We start from the raw sequence: 17,590 nt of genomic DNA, 5'->3' as shown, positions 1-17,590 counted from the left end.
CAGCCAGAGTGAAGTTTACAAGGCAAGTAGAAGTACCGTACAATTTAGGGAGTTGCGAAAATTGTTTCACATTCCTCTGCTCTGGTGGGCAAGTATCCACAGCGGAGCCTGGATATGTGTGTTCTCCAGATAAAGCATCACATTTATTGTCTCTAGACAAATAGAAGGACGTCGGTGATGGCCTGCTGTTCTTATAGCTGCCCTGGGATGTATAAGTGTCCAAGCTCAAATTGTTGCTCAGAAGCCCGTAAGATCTATGGGCCCTATTTACAAAGGTAATTTTACTCATAGAAATCTTCACACACGGAGATCTACACATAGGCAGAGATCTCCTCACGGATGGAATTCACCTCTTCCTTGATTTAGACCAGCAATGCTCAAAGTACAGCCAGTGCTTAATTTGTAAAATATAAAGTGCTAGGGCTCGGACCAGGAGGCAACTGCAGCTTACAAGCAAAGGCAAAGAGAGAGAGTACTCCCAGTTGGTTTTAGGTCCAGAGGGGGGAGACAAACACAAGCAAAATATAAGAATTACCTCTATAGGGACCTATATTTCTTTTACACGGAATAAATCCTAACAATATTTATAAGTAGAAAGATGCCAAAGAGGAAAGCTAAAGCTTCAAAGTATTATCAAAACATATTTTTATTTATTTTTTCTTTTCTTTTTTCAGATAAATTTGTTTGAAAACATTTATACATCTGTACATATCATTTTGTCATATACCATACTAGACATGAATTCATCAACATTAACAATCCATTTTTGAAATTCCGTAAAGTGCAAATTAAGACAATAAGGCATAAGGAAAAATGTGCCCCTAACAATATATTATAATCCTAAAATTCATGCATACATCCTTACATATCAATCATACCATTGCAATTATTAAAAAACATACCTAACAACATAGATACATAGACTGAGTACAATGAGACAAAAAAGAGAGAACCCAAAGGTGTACTTGGTGAATTACAGTAGGAACTTAGATGTAATAGTTCTGCCAGTTAGCTTTTGGTCTGTATGGAGTTGACCAGTTTATATCCAAATTGTGGATGTTGGGCCGACGTATGTTTCGGTGATGATGTCACCTTCCTCAGGGCCAAGGACTACATGTAACAAAGTAACATATATACAAAGTCTCTACATATTTTAAAAGAACAGGGGCATTGCACAGTTTATTCTTTTTCTATTAGATGAGTTGTATTGGGACAGATATCAGTAGATACAGAGTCTAGCTTTTGCTAGTGAGACGTGAGCTTAGTTGCACAGAGTGTCTCACATATTGAAAGTCCACAGGTAGTTGTCTGTTTAATTGGGTAGTCGTTTGTGTGGGACTGCTGTATATCATATGTTCCTTCTGATCATTTTAATTGTCATTCCCAAAATTTGAGAGTGGCCAGCCTCTACATCTGGTTCGGCGAGGGCTGGTACCGTAACCGGGGGTTCCTGGGTCTGTGCCCGAAGTGCAACTGCAGCTTACACCACCCATCACCCTTGTCCACGCTGCCAAAACCACTACTAACAATCTCTCTCGCATGTAAATCTGACAGTTCAGATTATTTCAGGTCCCCAAAGCTAAAGGAATGGCTGGGGAGCCAGGCATTAGCAGTTTTTTTTATGTATATTGTTTTCCTAAACAACTGTTATACTGCTCATCTCTAAATTACACGAGCAGCGCCATCTTGTGACAGACTGCCCTAAGTCTGGTATTGATAATTAGGTGCCGGTGCCGAGCACCGGAAACCAATTAAGTGCCGGTGCTCAGCACCGGAAAGCACCGGCTCAAATTAAGAACTGCAAGAGGCCCCCAGGTTAAAAGCATCACTGGGGTGCTGTTTTCTTGACTCGGCACTGATATTGAGAAATAAGTTAAATAAACCGGCAAGCCTTTATTTAAAGGTTTATTGAAGTGAACAAAAGGGAGTCACTAGTTTATTCTGCACCTTCTGACTTTAGAGGTACCTTTATTTTAAAGATATCTTTCAGCAAAAGTGTAAACATATGATAAAATCTATTCCAAATTCAGTGTATTTCTTTAACATACAGAACTGTTTCACCTTAGTACATCACATTATATCCGTGCATTGAGAAATGTATTTTTTGAAAGTGATAGTTTTCAAACATTCATTCTTCCCTCACACTGACAACAGTACAGTAGACGTGTGTATGTTTGTGAATTGAAATTGTCCTTCTCATTTGTGGGTGTTTTTTGTGCCAATATGTCCTTCTCTAAACCCACACATGTATTAGTAAATTGTCTCCATTTCCTACCCCTCTCTCTTTTCCCTCCCACAATTCTCTTCTATTCTATTCTATGCAGCATTTATAGAGCTTAGCACAATCACTGCAACATAGACTCAACCAAAGTGCTATAGAGAGGTATGTTTTCAAATAGACAGGTTTTTTAAATTTCTGAGAAGATAATATATTGCCCGCTGGCTGCAAAGTGTGGGGGAGGGCGTTTCATAGCTTGGCCACATAATAGCCAAATGACCTTCTCACCTTTCTGATGATGGGGACCACTGCCCATCGGGCTTTGGAGGATCAAAGAGTTCTACTGGGAGTGTAGAAAGAAATCAGATGAATAGGGGGAGTTGTCCTTAAGGGCTCTGTGGGCTATGCAGAGGGCGTTGAATTTGATTGTCTGAGCAAGTGGGAGCCAGTGGAGGGATGCTCAGGCCTGTCGGGCTGCGTTGTGCCCGAGGATGTTCAGCAGAGCCCAGGCTGCGGAACTCTGCACTGCTTAAGGTGTCCTGGTGACAGATTTTGGTTAAGTGAGCTTCCATGGTGCAGGTAGGAAAGAATCAATGCCTGGAGCACAAGCTTTCTGGTGAGGGGGGGGGGGGACCAAGTGCAGGGTTTTATGGAGCATTCTAAGAATGCAACGACAGCTGGCCGAGAGCTTTGTAGTCCGGGCTTCCATAGACAAAGTTTTGTCCAGCCATACTCCCAGGTTTTTTATAATCATTGGGGGCGGGTGGCGAACCCAGGCATATTCTATTTGAAAATATCTGTACCGAAAAGATATGAGAGGCAGAGGTTGAGATCCCTGACTGGAGATTTATGAATTGCAATTTGGAGAATGCAAATTACTTAACATACTCCAAAATAGTGGCTGCTGCTAGGGGCCAGAAGTGGTGGGCAGCTGGGAGAGAGGGGCATGGGGGGGTTGGTGGGAGGGGTTGAATAGAAGAAGAAAAAAAGGTAACTTAACTGCCTACAGCCACCGCCTCTCTTCCATCCTCTTCTATTCCTGACTCGTAGAAGCACACGGGCTCCCAGACTCCCTAAAGCCAATCGTGACACTGCTGTCATGTTGGTAGTAGTATTACCAGCATGACAGCAGCATCGTGATTGGTCTGAGCATTCTGGTTTGCTGTTCAGACGGTGCCTGGGACTGTTCTCCATCCGGCTATGCAACACAGCTGGTGGAGAAATACTAAGTGTGCATGATGGTTTGGCAGTCCTAAGACGGTTGGCCAAACCGTCATGCGCACTTATGGGGCACCTACCACTGCTCCTTCCTGCTGGCTGTTGCTGTCCGTTAGGACAGCCCAGCCACGCCCACCTCAGTACCAAAAAATAAAAGAATAACGCATTTGTATTATCATTTTATTTTTCCTTCTTGCACTGCTCAGAGAGGAGTGGGGTGACGCTCTTGCGCCTTAACGGAGGAGCCGCCTCTGCTAAACTAGTTTTCGTGCCTAGGGTCCACAGTGTGTAGAGCTGCTCTACTCTCTGTGTTCCCAGTACGTGGAATGAGTGCTTTATGAAGGTCATCTCTTTTACTTTGGTTGTGACCATGTGGCATTATTCTAGTCTTTGGGCTAGCTCGGGTTTCGAAGGGTTGAGCCTGTCCCTGGTGGCTTTAACCTTGCATTGCAGCCAGTGTGTGACTACATGAGAGCTCAGCTGCCCGAGGCCTGGGTCTGTACAAAGTTAGGTATAGTATAGCCCTACTTTAAAAGTCTTTTGAGCTTCATGGTTCCTTTCATCTGAATTGCTGTCTTGCTTTTCTGAGGTATGTGACGTTGCGTAACTCGTTGGCTAGCTCTGCTGTCTAAATCTGCGACAATGTCAAAACTCTCAATGTACAGTTAGACCTGGTTCCTCGTTTCTAAGCCACTCACATGTGGATAGTCTTCGAGATAGCTCATGTAATTCCATTTTGCGGGCGTAGGTGTTATTTACGCCGGCAGATAGCCGCGCCACGTACGCTCATGGCACCAGCATCTTTTATAAAACAAATATAGTAGAAAACTGGCGTTTGAAATCTTATTGTAATGCTCTGTCAAAATTATGTATCTATTTTTTTCTGAGTAACACTCAACCCTGCGGCTTAAACTATTTCCTCGCGCTCCCAATTGAGTGAGTTAAGAGAACTGCGGCGCAGGCGACTGAAGTCAAATTAGCCCAGGATCACACAATTGGTTCAAGGCGGGAAGTTGGGATTAAAACGCGCTTTTCCCGGTTCAGCAGCCAACAATTTACCCACTAGACCATGTTTCATGTATGAGACAAATAGAATATGCTCCCGGTGGGCGCTGCACTGGCACGGGCTCAGCTCTTCATGATACAGGGCGCCCTGGAGATCTGAATGTTGATTGGCTGCCAGCGAGCTTCGCCTGGGGCTTGCTCGCGTTTATCTTCCTAATGCGCAGCCTAGCATTGGATACCCCATGTATCCCCATCTCCCCCGGGGCCTGCGACGTCCCTGCCAAACAACCATGTACAAAATAAATTATTCCACGCCACCCGGAGCCGGGCAGCCCTCAGGTAGCGCCGCTGCTGCTCCGCACGTAAGTGCCAACATCAAAGATTCAGAACGTTTAAGTTGACAATTTTTAGTTTGTTCAGCCTTGGGTCCCCCTGGGGGGTCCGGCGAGGTAATCAAATATAGATGACATGCTGAAGGACTCGTGCCGCACCGACTGCAGGCTCCGAGCTCTTCCGTGGACCGCGTTTGAATACTGGCTTCCACCAAGGAAGAGCCGCATGGACTTACAAAGGAACCAGGGCTCGTGGGCTAGCCGTGTCTCTGAAATTGTGGCAGGGCTGGGGCAGAGTCAGTCTCATTTGTAATAGGCTCATGCGTGGCTTTCAGATCAGAGTCCACAGTTTAAACAAAATAGTTAGTCACAGTGCCAGTTTGTTGTGAAAAACGTCCTAAACATTTGTTTTTAATGTCAGCCAGACCAAATGTGTGAACGCTCAGATACGGAGTGGCTAATTTGACACAAAACAGTGTATTGTGTGAGGTGAGCTCTGGCCTTTCTGTGGTGCAAATGAAATATTAGGTAGTTTGTTTATATGCAACGTTTTCTAATCCAGGCTGGCTGCGTTGTGGAGGGGAAGTAGGAAAAGATGATTTTGAAATTCTTTGCTCTTAACGTGAACAATCATTCCACCAGAGAAAAAAAAAAGCATTAGGAATCCCAGGCAGTCTCACTTTGCCTTTGCTTGTTGTTTGTCAGTATTGGCTTTGACAATGAAGCATTGGTAGTGGTGAGCGGCCATGTTGAACTGCTATTTTCTATACTTCCAAGAAGGCCATTTCATTGTGTGCCACAAGAGGAAAAAAAAGATTATGAACCAATTCAGAGACTCATTTTAGCTCAGTGACTTGGGCGGTCAGCACCTCATGTAGTTCAGAGAACACTACCCACTGTTGCGTCTTGACTCTCTGGAGCACTGTGCCACTTAATGCCCTGGTAGCCATTTTTTACACCAAACATCTGGGCCCCTGGGGTGGGCAAGCCTTAATACCCAGGGGAGCGTGATTGCTTAAGCAGGGGGTTGAGCGACAAGGTCAAGAGGATGACTATTGTGCCATCGCTTGTAAATAAAGGTGGCTTGGAAGCACAACCTTCTTTGCTTTGGCACGTGACGTTTCTAGACTGTCTTCATTTATTCAAAGTCATCTTTAGGGTGAAGGGAAGGGAGACAGAGGGAGGAGGCTCCCATTCATATGTGGAGTACCTGTGTACAGATCCCAGAGGCCTAGGAGCAATGGCACAGGAGAGAGCGGCAGGACAAAGGAACTCTTTCTTGTTGGCGTAGGAGCAGAGGTTCTGGTTTGGGAGAAGTGGCCGAGGGGAGGGGAAGAGATGTGGGGCATTTTTAAAAAGTAAAGAGCAGACCGTAGTAAATACTCTTTTGCTTGGATCTCGCTGTCATTAGTGCAGCAGGTTCAGTAGCGCTGGCGCCCGGGGGTGTACGAGACCCAATGCACCCAGTCATTGCAGTTATTACTAATAAAAGCTTAGTGGGGATCATTTTCTTACTGGAAGTAGTGCACAGGGCACCATTACTGAGAAGAGGGGGAAAAATGCATGGCTCATTTTTTTTCTCAAGGCAATAGAGACAGGCTGCTTTGGACTTTGGCGAAATGGCCCCGCGGAGAGAGTTAAGAGTCAGAGAAAATGCCCTGCTTCACAGAGGCCTAGCTATCATTAATACTGTGGGTGAAGTTGCAATGGCTCCTGGTGGGGAACAGCGTTTACAACGCAACTTTTACCACGCAGTACCTTTACCACGCAACTTTTACAACGCAAGTCGTTATGACTGCTTGCGCTGGGGGGCGCTGTAGGATAGGGAATAGTTTAATTTATTATCCAAAACCTTCCCTACTATCCACGTGGACTGGAGTTGGATAGTAAATTAAACTATTCACTATCCAGCGCCCCCCAACGCAAGTCTTTATAACGACATGCGTTGTAAAACCTGCGTGGTAAAGGCATGCGTTGTAAAAGCATGCGTAGTAACGACATACATCCGCTCCTGGTACATGAGAGGGCGGTGCAACTCATTTATAAAAGCAGTATGTTTGGTCAAGTTCTCTTTAGGATGTGTCCATTTGCTTTGTGTATCTGTCACGTTTAGTGTGGATTGTGGGCGGTACAAAAGTTGTCCCTGAAACGATTTCATAAGCCCCGCCCAATCCCTCCAGCTACTTTCTATCACTCCTTCCTTACCCACCAGCGCTCATCTCCTTGACATAAAACTTTGGACAGGGGGCTTGACTTCGTAACGGGATTGGGATCGGAAAAAGTTTGACGTTTTAGGCTAATACAAGTACACTGATGGCAGATGGTCCTGTCCATTAATGTGCCTACTGTGGTACCATAGACTCTAATTCCAGGGTTTTAAATGGAATGAAAAAAAGTGGCAGGGGTCTCTAAAATGGGTGTGGCCTTCCTTGATCTCCTTACTTCACAGCCCTCGAACACACAACTCGCCCACACACCTGTAAGCACTGCATTTTCTTTGAATCTTCATCACACACATTTGCACAGAATCAATATTGCATTTGAAGTACGAGACAATTGCTTTGTATGCTCTGCAGAGAGGTCTAGGATTGGACAACCATGCATTCTGATTGCTTTTTTTGACCAACTTCCAGGCACTGTGAGAAACCCACAGTACCTTCGGCCTCAAAACCAAAGCTCTCAATTGTGGTATGTTAAAAACCCCTGGAGGGTACTCAGTTCAAAGTATGCTGTATTCCAAAACAATATGCTATACAAAAAAATACAGAACAGAACATAATACTTTTAAAGAATGCAAGAAAAACATGCACAATATAAACAGGAACTAAATCTCTAACATGAATTACTAATAACGTTTTTGAACTCATTGTTCAGAAATCAATCAATGGTTTTGTCAGTTGACTTAAGGACATGAATATAGGCCCCGATACGGACCCGTTTCGATGCGCGTTTTTAGGTCTTTGCCTTCATGGTGCTTGCTCCATGCTTGGGAAATCTCTTGTGTAGAGAAGAAAAAAAAGAATTTTGAATTGAGCCTGCTGATTACTTACCATTGGTTGGCTCCCATGTCCCTCTCATTTCCTTTCTTCTGTTTGGCCAACACCTTCTCCTGCCTCCAGCTTCCTGCTCAGCTTCACGTCTTCGTCCAGCCTGGACCAATTACTTCTACCGGTGGCCTGTGTCCTTCCACTGGCCACGCACTTGTAGCACACTTTTTTTGTTGTTGCTTTCAACATACTTTTTGTTGTTGTTGCTTTCTAGCATCTGCATTCTGCTTGTTGCTAGCCTGTCCCTACCATCTCCTCAATTGTGCCACTATATGCTTCTTCCCCATTTCTGCTGGCCTGTTGCTCCCACCAGATCACTTCCGCACTGCATGCCCCTGCCCCACCTCCCATCGCTTTTTTTATACAGTAAGAAGTCGACCAGAAGGACTTGGAGTGCTTTATATGAGCACCAATTACATTACACAAGGACACAATAATTTTTATAGGCACAAGGATACTAAGTGATTTTCCTAGAATCACAGGATGTTGAGCCAGCGCCGAAACTCGAACCTGGTTCCCCAGCTCCAAAGTGTACAGCTCTGCCTGTAACTCCACAGACTCTCCATAATCAGTATTCCAGCTAGCTAAATTTTGACACGCTGGTAAATGCAATGCAATACTAAAGGGGATGATGGACGGAGTGTTGAACAATGCAAGCACACCCCCCCAGTCAACTGATCTGGGTGTAATCCCTCATCATTCTATCTATTTCCGCACATCTTTTTTAGCATTTGAGTCTAAGCGCCAAGATGCTCCCTGGAGTGGTAGTGCGCTCTATAAGTGTCCTTCACATCACATCACATCATTCTTTAGCTCACTCCGTCAACCCAGTTCAGACATGGCCATATGCAAATCAGTCTGACCCTGTGCTTCATGGGAACAGTCCATCCTTAACTGACAAGCCATGTCTTCCCTGGACCAGAAACAAGCATCCTGGGACCGGGTTCTGGCTAATCGGCCAGGCTAGCTTGAATCCAGTGGCAAAGTGAGCAAGGGACCCATGTCTGGGCATACCCTGCCAACATAGGGTGAATGGGCATTTGTAAGAATATTAACTTCATATTAAGTATAGGGGGAAAGAAAGCGCTATTATGAGGCTTAGCTACGTCATATCACTTTAAAAAAAATACTTTAAGCTATGTAGCACAGCAGCTTGCAACGCTGTGCAACATAAAAAAGACATTGACATAGCCAATAGATCTCGCATTGGCAAAACCCGTTGGTTTTTCCAATGTTTGTTAATCACTAACAGGTCTGAGACCTGGGCAGACCAGGCCCCTTAAAGCTCTGTCTCTGTCCCTCTTTTTGTTGTCAATGTTTGAACCCACAAAAACCCATTTATTTGCTCCTTGAATGGATGCAAATTCACTACTTTTAGAGTTCACAAATATTGGCAGTAGTAGGCTTGGAAAACTACACCAGTCTCTGGTTTCCGTGCATAATATTTGCAATCAATCACCCAAAAAGAGATGGGTTGCATGTTTACAAATAGTCTAACCACTGGCAATCCCTCAGGGTAGTATAGATTAACAAAATGAGAAAGGAAGAAGCAGAGGTTCATTCCGATTCCAAGAGGTATTGGTTCTCTGTCAGAAAAAGGGGGAATGAACCACATAAGTGTCAATACCAGAGTTGCAGAACTTTTTGTCTTGGAGACCCTCATCCACACGTTCACATCACCACATGTTCAAAGACTGCAGTGTATGTAATCTCTGCTTAGAGTGGTTCCGTGGATAGCGTCATCATTGGGTTCTTTCACTTGAGTGCCCCGTTCTACAAGTGACATCAAAACCTCCACCAGGAGGCAGACTGTCTGTATGTTGACAATGCTGAGTGGAATAAAATTCTCTCCCATCCTGTAGGCAAATCTTTGTTTCACTAATGCATATCTATCGGAAGATAACCACGCCGTTGCCAGCGACATCGCTGCCCGTGTTTTTTTCAGTGTCACCTAGGTGAATTGGGAAATTGGCAATGTTTGTTTTATCATGCATTTTATTTTCCTTTGTTTCTCTCACAGTTATAGTCCTAAAGACAGGACCTATAACCATGTTCCATCTGGAGCAAGGTTTGCTCACTGTTGAAGATGGGTGAGCGCTTCCACTCACTTATAATACACTATCCGGGAAGCCCTGAAGTATAAGGCCTCTATATATATTTCTTTGGTCCTGACAAAGGCCATAGAGCTGTAGGGGCTGTTCCAGGCCGAAACATGTCGATCCAACCTCTAGGTGTCGTGAACCAGTGACTCGTCCACTAAACACTTCTTTGTTTTTAGACTTATCCCTATCCTACTCTTTGGTCCCCAATAAAGATTTGCCTACCTGTTAGAAGATCATTTGAAACCACTCACCACTGTCAACATCCAGTCAGTCTCCCTCCTGGTGGAGGTTTTGTTGTCATTTGTAGAACGGGACTCTCAAGTGACAAGACCAGATGATGATGCTATCCATGGAATCACACTTAAGCAGAGATTACATGACTGCAGTCTGTGAACGTGTGGTTGAGGGTGTCCAAGACAAAATGTTCTGAGACTCTTGTATTGAGACTTATGTGGTTCATTTCCCCCTTTCTGATAGATAACCATTACCTCTTGGGATTTCTGAAATGTAAAAGGACATTTGATTGAGAGTGGTTTCTCGCTTTGTGCTGTGAGCTGCCACCATTTGCATGGTCTTTGAGGCACGTCTGAAAGAAGGTGAAAAACGCAGGGTCGTGCAATTTTCTCTGCCAGAAATGCTGATCTGGGCTCATTGAGTCTTAATTCCTGTGTGTCAGGAAGGTGGCAGATTTTCTGTGCAAGTGGCAGCCGCGGGGCCAGTGTACTGCACTAAGCCGAAAATAAGGCTGGCCGGACCACCTGCGGCTCAGCAAAGCTTTCCCCTGAATATTAAACCAGATACAAATCGCGCCCCAAGTATTGTCCTGCTGGATATATTATTGGACAGTAGAGTGGAATCTGTGCAAAATTGTAAATTTTTAAAGGTGTAAGGAGAAAATAATAACAATATTTAGGAAGCATGTTTGCTTTCCCCCACACCGTCTCAGGGTATCTTCAACTCACCGCAGATAATTAAATGTGGTTACTGCATCAGTTAGTCTTATGCCTGACTCTTGTTGAGCGCATTCTTGGTCCTGTGGTAGTTTCCCATTTAGTCCTTGGGATGCCATATGTATCAATCACAAAGTTTACTGTTGCCATCTTGGAAAAGGCAGGACTCCCTGCATACACTTTCTGAACAGTGAGGCTCTGAAAGGTGCCGCAGAGTCCCCAGGGAAGTCCCCCTGCTATGTTACATGTAATTTCGTATGTAGGAGGCTCCTGCCGGCTTGCACCCAATTGTTACCACCAGTCCAGCCGGGACGCTCTGGTAGATATATATGATTGCTGCCACCCGCCTCCCAATGTGAGTCGGAATGGTGGCACTGAAACTGTTCCTTTACTTTTGCCATTTCAGTCAGTTGCCATGAAGGATGATCTGCAAAGTTGGCGTGTTGAAATTATGATTTTTAACGACAAAATGAAAGTTACAAACTTAATCGCTTTGATACACAACTGAAGCCTATACAAAACATCTTATGGTTGAAGCGGAAGGTAAGGCATGTGTCCTCAGGCATGCACAACATCACCATTACAGTTCGACAAGTCCAAAGGGATATCAATACATCAGACAATGTTCCATGGCCCCATTGTCTATGTTTTGTTGACTGAAAGCAGAACTTTAAGGTTCTCTACCTTTTCTCAGCACTATCCTCTTTCTCAATATCGCCTTTAATGATTTCTCAGAGCGCAGCCGGATGTTTTCTTGCAGGTTTGTTGTTCATCTTCATTATTCTGCTTTCTGATATGACTTTCATGCTTTGAAGTTTTTCTAAAAAATAATGACGGTTCAGAGAAAATGTTAAACAAATGGCATAATATTTTATTTTTACTTGTGTGTTACTTGGTGCGACATTATTGTGAATGATAGCACCACTTCCATGCAAATATCTGACTCAATGCTTTTATTTATTTTCAGTTTTATATGGCAGGGACTTGGCACAAGGGTATTAGAGCACTTTACAGGAGAGCCAGATATGTTCAGGATAACAAGCATCAAACAAGCATTTGCAATGCAATAGGTTTGGCAAATTGCGAGATTTTGAGGTATTCGCATTGAAAATGACAATTATTTGTATTTAAAATCCTGCATTAATAAAAGGAATTGTCATTTATAATACCAATAGGTAAACATTTCTGAAATGCAAGACATATTGGAATGCAAATGCTTGTTGTTTACCAGCGCCCCTTGGTGTGCTTTAACCTTAATAGAGGCCACACCCCTTTCTTTAGATGAGCCGTGCCTAAAGCCCATGGCTGCTATTAAAGTGAAAGTGAGGTATGGGGAGCGTTTACGTAAAGAAGCATTTGTTTGTCAAGCTGACAAACAAATTATTTTTTTTGTAAAAGTGCCACGTGAAAGCTTGCAAGATGCGCTTAATGTGCTGAATGTTGCAGGAAAGCATGCAGTGCCTGCAGTCGAACAAAAACATTAAAAAAATAGTGCTTAAAGTCTAAAGAAGACTACTGTGTAAGAACAGAAGTGAAAGGGCCAGTCCTCATGGGAGGTTACAAATGAAGACAAGGCGTTACTAAGAGGGGACTAACAAGCCTATTAAGGAATCAGAAGCCAGCATTTACAAAGGACAATAACACAAGCCAATGACAAATATGGGTGGAGAGTGTGTGGGGCTTCAAGTCCATACTCCAATACAGCGTGGCTCACAGAGCAGTGAAGGCGCTGCCCAGGCTCAAATTTAAAGAACTTAAAGGGTGATGCATGCAGTCTTAAATTGGGCTCCTGTCTGAATGATGAGCCATTGCTGAGTCTGGAGAATAGGAGATATGTGGTCAAATGTATTGTGGCAAGATAAAACATGGGCAGTTGTATGCAGAAAAACCTCAAGGGTGTGAGATGCGCTTTAGTGAGACCAGAAAGGAGTGAGATGTCTTAATCCAGCCCAGTAAGAGCCAATGTCTTGACTGCCAATTTCAAGCCTCGCTCGGGAACAAACTAACTGTTGCCCCAGAGCAATCTTAGATGGTAGCATGCACTTTGCCAAGAGGTGCCTGTGATAGTCCAAATGATTGGCAAGTGTAAAACTGAGTGCCACACCTGCACTGTTCAGTCGTATCGTAGATTAGAGATTGTTCAATGGACGATGAGGTTGAAGACACTGCTCTGCTGAGGGAATACTGAAATAGAGGGCCTATGATCTTGGCAGATGGGATACTCCGTCACTAACATGATGGCTATCCCATCTGCGATATTACGAGTTCCAAAGGACATAATGGATTTGTAATTTTGCAGACGACATATCCGTCATATTTGTGACAGAGTAACCCTGTCCGACAAGATTGTAATCTGGCCCTTAGTGGTTATAGGTGGAACTCTGTCCTTCAGAGTTGGCAGTCTGATGCGCGGACCACACCAGAAAGGACCTTCCTCACTGCTCCAGTGGGACAGCAACCTACGGACATGTTTTTCTAAAATACATACATTTGGGCCCATACACCACTCTCACTTACAATATCCGTGAGATGAAACATTGCTGGGAAAAAGAGGATAGAGAGAAAAGGCACGTTGACAAAATACACTGATTATATCTACATAGGATGGTGCAAGATCAGACCACTCTGGCTAAGAGTTTGGGCCCTTGAAAATAACAGGTAACCGGTTCAGGACAGGATTCAAGACAGGACAGGTTACCTCTTCCGGATTTAATGCCAGCGTTAAACCCCTCTCTGAAGCTAGTTTCCCTCCTCAGGTTTCTTCTGCAAATCTCGTTCCTAGTTCCCTTGCCTCCTCGAGTTTCTTCTGCAAGTCTCGTTCCTAAATTTAATTGTGGAAATTCTAAGTCTGCTTCCAAGTATTTTGATCAGCATTCGGACAGCATCTCTATCTCTCAGCCTACTGGCAGCGATCAGGCCACTTAATTTAGCTAACTATCCCAATTATACCTTTTGTGGCATGTTCCACCCCCAAATGTTTCAAACTGAGTAAATTGTGAGTTTCTGATTGGACAAGCCGAGGGGATGATCATCACACCATACTAGTTTATTACTTTTTCCTTAAGAGGATTGTCTTATATTCCCGCCCATTTAATTTGTTTCACCCAAGCTTTATTTCCACCTATTTTCATATTACTTTGTTAAACATTGTATAACATTTATACATTTGTTCATTGAGTCTTTAGGATGTTCCGTCGTGTTTCAGTCTGTGAGAAAAGGTCATCCTTGACTGTGTTCCAAGACTTGAGATCACCACTCAAGAGTTGGTTCTAATGCAACTGCGTGCTTGGACCACGTGATATTTAGCCGCATTTCTCAATTTAGGCCGAATTATCAACTAACAGAGAAGTCAAAAAGACAGGATGTTAGATTTAAATATAATGATTTCACTGAATACCACTTATCTCTACTCTAATACCATTTAATATAAATAATTCTTTATGCATTAGTACTTAGTTTAAACGCAGTTTAGTTTCGAGCAGAGCAGATGCTCAGCATGTGATTTCTAAAGCGGACATGTTTGGTGTTACTGCTCAGAAGCAAAGCTTTCTCTCCAAGCATTTATGATGTCATGCAGTTGGCGCACGCGCTATTCAATTCCCGCATTTTTTTAGCGACCATTTTAGTCTCAATCCGGTTGCTCGTTAGTAGTAGACATAAGCCTGCTTCCCCTTCTTCTACATTGTGTACGAATTTCATGTAAATTAGTATTACAAACATATATTAGTACTTTATCATGATTTTATGAGAGGATTCATCCAGAATGTTGCTTACATGTATATCCTTGCTCCATCATCACTGATCACAGCATTTCACGGCTGTAGCACCCATAGAGAGAAGGAGCGGTGAGAGCATGAGACGTGTTAAAATAAATCAAATACTTTGTTTGGTATTAGCAGATATGTCAGATTCCTGACCCTGTACTGCCCATTTTGAACCTACACTGCTTGTCTTAAGGATGCCATATTGTAACAAATAAAGAAGGCCACTGCTCATCTTCTCTCTTCTTTTCCTTTACAGATGACGTTTCACCATACTTCAAAACTGAACCTGTTCGTTCCCAGGTGCACCTTGAAGGCAATCGTCTGGTCCTTACCTGCATGGCAGAAGGCAGCTGGCCCCTCGAGTTCAAGTGGCTGCACGACAGCAGTGAGCTGACAAAGTTCACTCTGGAGTACAGGTAAGCCTCCAATGCTCAACGTGTAACACACAGTCTATCCTATGATTCAAGACCATGCTATAATATGTTGCTTTAACCCCTTCGCTGCTGATGACTCGTCATCAGCCACGGTGGTCGTGTGCGAATGATGAGCTGAGCTCGTCATGTAATGTGGCTTTTAGAAAAAAGCCGCACAGCGGAAAAATAACCGCCGCAGTTATGCGGTTAAAGAAGAGGGTGTTTTCTTACCAAAGGTACTTTTGTAGTCATTACCTTATTGTGGATGTTAAACCATATCACATGCCAGTGATTTGCCATTTCTCCCATCTAGGTTTTCCTCCACATGATCACGAACCCTATTGTAATCTGCAATATTTCTGTAATTTGCTATAGGATAGTTCTTCCTGTATAATGCATACTATTTCTTAGACCAGTAAGTTGATCATGTTTAAAAATAGTGTATGGTGTTATTATTTTAATTTTGACGCAATATAACTTTAAATACTGAACAATATTTAGACAGAAATATTGGATGTAACCAATTATGTATATTCTATTTCTTATAATTCACGGACATACCATTACCCTTTTTCATGGGTCTTTTGATTCTTTATTTGAATAAATATGATTGTAGACATGTAAAATAAAGTTGGACTCGTTGGTGCAAAATAAGGCATGCCAATATGAGCATGAAAAAGAAACATGTTGCTATGAATGCCACTTTTCTGGTAATGATTGCTCATCGCATGTTAACTTATAAAAAAGAGCTGGGTAGCCTGTCATTGTTTAAACAGAAGTTGTAATTCTGCTCAGTGATCTACCTTCTGCATTGTCTGCTGGTTCGGGCAGAAGGCATTGTGATGTCACAATATAATTTCAGGAATTCATTTCATTTGAGCAGCCTCCGGTGATGTCACAACTAAACTCAAGTGATACAATTACAGTCAGGTGTTTATTCATGGATTGCGGGCATCCATGGTTTATATATGGGATAAAGTACCCCCTGACGTGTATTATAAGGATATAGGAGGAGTCCCATGACCATACGGAGAAACAAGGCTGAAAGCAATATCCTTATCATTTGGCACAGGTTAGTTTATTCCTTATAATACAAGGTCACACCATCATCTTTACCACAAACCACATCAAAAAAGCTGTCATATATTTGTTGCTAAAAATATAATCAAATCGGTTTAATAGGAGTCAGGTTTTTTTATACACAAAAAAAGGAGCTCAGTGGATCGGAATGTGTAGACGCATGCAGACGGATTTAAAATATTCTATAGTTATCTAAGGAGTGCAAACATTTTTTTTTTCCATAAATAGCTCCTTTCTGCTTGTCACTGTATGACCAGAAAAACAGAGCAGAAGAAAGAAAAACAATGTTTCGTTTTTTGTCTTTTAAGCAGCTGCTATAATTAATCATGCTCCATGACCTGATCTGCCTTTCCCATTGTCTGCTGGCATCAGGCATTGTGACATCAGAACTCAACTGTAATAAGTTATTTACAGTTGAGCAGCTACATCATTTCTTGTCTATTATATAGGGGGAAATGTACCCCCTCTCATAGACTATAAGGATATTGCAAGTGACCTACTGCCATAACAAAACTTGAGGGTCCACCCTGCAAGGTACATGGAGAGGCCCCCCTCCGGACTCAATCAGGAGCTCTCCAGCCAGGGTAATGTGCTGATGGGACCCCTTAGAGCTTGGGCCCCCCCCCCCGCACCACGGGAGCTGCAGGTGCCTGTGTTACTCCACTGAAGTCACCGAAGAGTTCCATAACCATATAGAGGAACGAGGCCGAAACATCCCTGGCCCCCTAAATGGTAGTAAACCAAAAAATACCATCTGACTTTTATAAGTCATTAAAGAATCTTGACGTACCTAATCACACACTTAGGAGGATAAATACTAAAGTCACCAACAACACTTCTTGAGGTCACAAGTGACAATGCAATCATGTTTAAATGTCCCTGAGCCTGCTACGCTGGCACGTGCCGTACTCGACTCGAGGATAAATTATAGCAGTGCATCTTATTCTGGTAAAACAAACTATTGAGGTCAAGACTGCAAACAGTTCAGAGGAGAAAGCAAACACACATATGCTCCAAACTGCTTAAACTCCTTCGGTTACGCATTGAAAAAGGATATTATTTAAAAGAGCTGCCATTGTAAATAAGGTATCCCTTTTCCACATCTACATTTAAATTAACCTACTCTTTCGTGTGTATGTCCCCAACATAAGTCTAAGATACCCAACCGCAGGACATTTAATCACAAAAAGGCTCTAGTTAGAAAGGCGCCACTGGTGGCAAATGTTTCTGGAACTTTGGATAAAGATCTGGAATAACATCCTATCAGAAATGAAAAAAAGGAATCCCCAAGATTTTGTGGCAACTGGATTTTCCATTCATGCATTGTTTGCTTGCAGCATAGGCTATGTATGACCTGACAGATGCTTGCATACCAGTGTTTGTTTGTAGCGTTGCAGACAACTCTCATTTAAATTAACTGGGTCTGGAAGCATTAGCAGAGCTGTGTGCGGGTCTCAGGGC

General features: G+C 43.2%; 1 protein-coding gene across 1 annotated transcript in view; it reads left to right on the top strand.

The window, feature by feature from the left end:
* Positions 1-14,058: 14,058 nt before the first annotated feature.
* SDK2 (sidekick cell adhesion molecule 2) overlaps positions 14,059-17,590 on the top strand; it is a 590,299-nt gene continuing 586,767 nt past the window's right edge. Inside the window, exons 1-2 of the mRNA XM_086929413.1 lie at positions 14,059-14,134; positions 14,893-15,052. Coding sequence (XP_086785539.1) covers positions 14,059-14,134; positions 14,893-15,052 — 236 coding nt within the window. The remainder of the gene's footprint in view (positions 14,135-14,892; positions 15,053-17,590) is intronic.

This window comes from Lissotriton vulgaris, chromosome 7, assembly GCF_964263255.1.
Source record: "Lissotriton vulgaris chromosome 7, aLisVul1.2, whole genome shotgun sequence".
Classification (NCBI taxonomy): Eukaryota; Metazoa; Chordata; class Amphibia; order Caudata; family Salamandridae; genus Lissotriton; species Lissotriton vulgaris.
This window is presented reverse-complemented; position numbering and strand designations above follow the sequence as displayed.